Below are 5,435 nucleotides of genomic sequence, written 5' to 3' on the forward strand. Positions count from 1 at the left end.
ATCACCTTCAAAATATGGGGTTCCCGAACTTCGGACACTTTTCAGCTCTCATCAGATTGCTGTGTAACACTCACTAACACTACACTAGTAACAGTCTAGGACCTAGATCTCACTGTAGTGTAAGAAAACTTACATTTTTGTCAGATTTTGTCACTTTAAAGTTTTATGATTGTGCCGAGTGATGCAAACAATTTGATATTGTTCCTCATCTAGATGCCCGGCAGAAGGGCGCTAGCAGGGAATTTCGTCCAAATTTTCACTTTTCATTTTTTTTCATAAATCGATAGGGTTTGGAAAGATCAACATTTTAAAAAAAATCCCGGCTTTGGGAGATGTTTATTTTTAAAGTTATGGTCAATAATCAAAGGGCACTAGCAGATGGAAGACAAAATCACTTCCCGGCAGAAGGGCGCAGTGCGATCGTGCGCATGCGCACACGTTACAGCCTTTATACGATAACCGGCTTTGCTAAAATTCAGCCCGGCAGAAAGGCGCTAATTCCGAACGGGAGAAGGAGAGCGTCCGGTAAGCATGATAAATTCAGCTTTTCAATATAAATTTTAATTTCATTTTATACAATATCGTTCATTACGAGTATTTTAACCGGCACACTGTGTTTCAATGAAGGCAATTCCCCCAAAACAAGTTAAATCGTGAAATTACGCCATATTTTTGTTTGTTTAGATCTCAAGTCCCACTTGTCGAAATTCGTGTATTGTTTGTATTTTTTAATACTGTTTTCTGTTTAATATTATTGTTAGTAATATTACTATGTACTACTAGTAGGACACTTATATAATCACTACATTGTATGTGCAGTACTACTACTAGATCTAGTAGTAGTACTACTACTAGCTGTCAAAGGTAAATGTCAAACTCTCGTCTTCAGTAGATCTTGACCTACTGACATTGTGTGCCTGTATGATTTTGGGCGTCATTTTGCCTGTGGCTGTTGCTTGTTGGCTGGCTGTGGGTCTCTTGTTGTGTTGAGTGGCCAAGTGCAAAGTCTAATTTGTTTAAAAAGTGTTACTTTGTTCAATGATACTATTATAGATTTGTATGTTGATGCATGGGATTCAAAGTTTTCTATGTTAATCTTGATCTCTTGACTACAAAAGGTATACTATAGTAAAGGGTCTAGTTACTACTCCGGGGCCGGGGGGGGGGGGGGAGCACTTCCATTGACGAGTGGAGATACCATGCGTGTCCAAAGAAACATGTAGAAAGGGTATCTTTTTCGAGATTGGGCACGTTACATACGTATCGTAAGGGTGCCAAAACACCAAAATACTGAAATAAGGGTATATATTTCGCTAGGAAAGCTACGTGTTTCGGGTCAAATTTGTGAGGGTATAAAAACACTAAAATGTACTCTTTCAATTGCGCCAACACTACGTGTTTAGGGTCCGATTTGAGCGAGGCGTGGGAGGTGGGGCGATACTAAACCCAAAATATGGTAAGTAAAGGTAGATCTAAAGCAGACGTTTGTGAGTGCTGGAATTGTTTAGGGTGTCAAATTAAGGGAATACTTGTCAAGGGTACCATTTTTGTTTCCAATACTTAATAAGGGTATGGATTCACACGCCAATACTTGTTAAGGGGTGCAATTGTCAGAACATGGAAAATACTTGTTTAGGGTGCTTTTCGAAACCCCATGGACAAGCATGGTATCCACTCGTCAAGGGAAGTGCCCCCTCCCCCTGGTTACTACTACTAGATATTACTACCATTTACTAAATGCAGTAGTCAGTAGACTAGAAAGTCTAGATCTAGTTCTTACAGATCTAGACGAATAATCACCTGGTTCTGACCTGATTATGAGAAAGCCATCATATTTTGTTTGCATTCACTGTTCACAGATTTTCTGTGTTTTTTTTCCTTCAATTTTCCTAATAAAAAATTCAGTAACAGTCATGGAGCCAGACACACTGCTGCTGATTAGATGGTTTAGGAACCAATCAGAGAACGTGGTTGAATATAAAGACATTATATGTCCTCATCGTCGCCATCCGAGGGTCGGAGATGCAGTCGTCATGCCATGGGGGAGGGAGAGATGGCACGGCAAGGTGCTACAAATTTCGAGAGGACTCGGATGAAGATGACGATATTCCTTTGAAATTCCTAAGAGGTGAGAAAATCATTTTCTTTATGACCCAGCATTATGCAGACCAGTATTTGTTTGGTCAGGTCAAGATGATTATTATAAATTTATTTAATTTACTGAACCATTAATACTGTAGCTATTGAAGATAGATGTAGTGTTGTTTTGTTGGAGGTGCTACTTCTTCAATGATTTTCAAACTTGCATGCATGAAAACAACACTCTAAACTGTATTTGTATCAAACTGTTAACATTTGGGGGGCTAGATGACCCTCTGTATTTTTTTTAATTGTGATATGCTGGATAGTCTTGGTATTTAAATGTACCCCCCCCCCCCCCCTCCTCTCCAGGCATGCTGCATACCATTTATCAGATTACTACATACAATCATTCTGTTTTTTTCTCCATTTCTGACAGAAAAGGGAGAGAGAGCTGCAGCTGTCATAGAGGGAAATATTACAGAAGGTATATATTTGATCTTTATACATACAATATTTATATCATACTATCATAGATGAAGTATTATTATCATGACTTTTTTTGGGGGGGTGCTACTTATTCAATACTTTTCAAAATTGTATGCATGAAAATAACACTCTAAACTTTATTTGCATCAACATTTAATGAACATTTTGTGGGCTAAATGGCCCATTGGTTTTTTTGTCAATGTGATATGCTGGATATTCTCAGTATTAAATTGTAACCCCCCTTTCCTTCAGGCATGCTGCATATGACCTATCATTTTGCTAAATCCATTCTGTTTTTCTGTATAATGTATAACAGATAAAGGAAAGAGAGCTGACCTTGGAGGAGCTGTCACAGAAGGTATGTATTTCATCTTTATGCAGTATTTACATCTTAAATAATTTGGCATACGTTATACATACATGATTAAAGGACATGCATTTTTTAATGGATTTTTTTAAAATGAGAAAATCACTACGGTGAATATGTATAAATATATATATTTTTTTAATGTTTTCTAATAATTGTCACCCTTATGTTGGGATGACAGATTTCATTTGAAATAATACTTTTTTATTGAAGATGAATGTATCAGCATTCTTGGAGAGGTGCTTAGAGGCAGGCAGGAGCATCATGTAGAAATTTGTGAGCACTTTGGGTGTGCAGACGAGGTGTTTTCTGTTTGTGTCGTGTGTGAGGTTTTCCTGTGCTACAAGCACTTCGTAGATGACGACCCATGTTCAGAGCATAACAACTATGCGGTGTGTAAAATTCACATTAATTTCCTTATCAATGTTTTTAAAGAGTAAACACAGACATCTGGAGATGCTGTTGCTCAGTTGGATATGAGCTTGACTTCTAATCACAGGACTTGCAGGTCAAAACCTATTTTAATCAAATTGTTTGTAATTGACAATCCGGTCTTCTAGTATTCATATTTTAAAAATCCTTAACAGGGTGTATTATATTATTTTCACGAGTTGAAGTAAATCAATATTCAGAACCCACATCAATTTTACAACATTTTACAATCAGTATATACAAAACAAATATAATTAGCAATTTCAGTTATCCAAGTTTTCTACTAGTAAGTAATTGGTCTCTTTCATTTTGTGTCTCAAATATTACAGGGAGTTGTCAATAGACCCATGGCCTTACCTTGCGAGAAGTCCACAGAATCGGTCAACCCCGATAGACCCATGGCCACACCTTGCGAGAAGTCCACAGAATCGGTCAACCCCGATAGACCCATGGCCACACCTTGCGAGAAGTCCACAGAATCGGTCAACCCTGATAGACCCATGGCCACACCTTGCAAGAAGACCACAGAATCGGTCAACCCCGATAGACTCATGGCCACACCTTGCGAGAAGTCCACAGAATTGGTCAACCCTGATAGACCCATGGCCACACCTTGCGAGAAGACCACAGAATCGGTCAACCCCGATAGACTCATGGCCACACCTTGCGAGAAGTCCACAGAATCGGTCAACGCTGATAGACCCATGGCCACACCTTGCGAGAAGTCCACAGAATCGGTCAACGCTGATAGACCCATGGCCACACCTTGCGAGAAGTCCACAGAATCGGTCAACCCCGATAGACCCATGGCCACACCTTGCGAGAAGTCCACAGAATAGGTAAACCCCGATAGACCTATGACCACACCTTACGAGAAGTCCACAGAATCGGTCAACCCTGATAGACCGATGGCCACACCTTGCGAGAAGTCCACAGAATCGGTCCACCCCGATAGACCCATGGCCACACCTTGCGAGAAGTCCACAGAATCGGTCTATCCCGATAGACCCATGGCCACACCTTGCGAGAAGTCCACAGAATCAGTCAACCCCGATAGACCCATGGCCACACCTTGCGAGAAGTCCACAGAATCGGTCTATCCCGATAGACCCATGGCCACACCTTGCGAGAAGTCCACAGAATCGGTCAACCCGGAAGATGGCAAGGTACATAACGTTATGTTTTAGAAATATTTGGAACATCAAAGGAAACTCCAAAAATGAAATATAAATATTTTTGAAAACAACTAAATTGTTATTTTTTAGTAAGCAGCCAATTAAGTAATCAGTTAAACTATCAACATTATATTTGGTGACAGAGTTTGGATACCAATACATAATCATTACCTTCCCATATTGAAATTCTCTTTTTATTTTCCTATGTTTAATTTGTTTTAGATCATATCAGTATCAGCTTATCAATATCACACAACCATGCCAGCTTCTGCACAACCAGCTCAAAACCCAGAAAGGTGTGAGGTAAGTGCTTGTCAACTTCTATAGTCATCCACATCTATAATCCAAATTCCTGAATATTAAACTTAGACCTCGGACAAATATATATATACTCAAATAATCTGAATAGCTGTTGACATCCGAATATGCCATGTTGTACTATTTGGATACCCAGAGAGTGTCTACCCTTTACTTGCTATTTAATTATGTTAAATCTAATGGTGTCTATTATTTGTTTGATATTCATTTATGCCTTTAGGATTTATATTCATTTTTTATTCTTAAATATTAGGAGATTCGATTGAATTAAAGAATCATAACAAAATAAAAATAAAGTGTCTTGTGATAATGTATAATATTCTATTTTAAAAGTTTGTGATCAAAACATATTGATAACATTATCAGAGCTCCACAACTTTAAACTAAACAATTACAAGATACTTTTTTCAATATAGTATTTACAAATGTTATCTGTTATCTGTGCTAGAAATGTTAATGCTCTATGACATTTGTGTGTATTGTAACTCGCAAAAATGCGAGCTTGGCACCCAAGGAGTTAAACACTGCACCCCCCAAAAAAAACCTAAGATCATTTTAAACCACCTTAGTCATAT

The 5,435-nt window shown here is 38.5% G+C and overlaps 2 protein-coding genes across 2 annotated transcripts; both read left to right on the forward strand.

The window, feature by feature from the left end:
• LOC121418102 lies at positions 1–4,206 on the forward strand. The gene is made up of 5 exons (XM_041611807.1): positions 1–525; positions 1,906–2,566; positions 2,885–2,926; positions 3,149–3,327; positions 3,697–4,206. The coding sequence occupies exons 2-5, from the start codon at positions 2,422–2,424 to the stop codon at positions 4,204–4,206; spliced, it is 876 nt and encodes a 291-aa protein (XP_041467741.1). The 5' UTR covers positions 1–525; positions 1,906–2,421.
• Positions 4,207–4,224: 18 nt separating this feature from the next.
• On the forward strand, positions 4,225–5,087 carry LOC121418104. Its single transcript, XM_041611808.1, has 2 exons — positions 4,225–4,533; positions 4,765–5,087. Exons 1-2 carry the CDS (start codon positions 4,225–4,227, stop codon positions 4,867–4,869), a joined length of 414 nt encoding a protein of 137 aa, XP_041467742.1. The 3' UTR covers positions 4,870–5,087.
• The last annotated feature ends 348 nt before the right edge of the window (positions 5,088–5,435 follow it).

Source organism: Lytechinus variegatus, chromosome 7, assembly GCF_018143015.1.
Source record: "Lytechinus variegatus isolate NC3 chromosome 7, Lvar_3.0, whole genome shotgun sequence".
Taxonomy (NCBI): Eukaryota; Metazoa; Echinodermata; class Echinoidea; order Temnopleuroida; family Toxopneustidae; genus Lytechinus; species Lytechinus variegatus.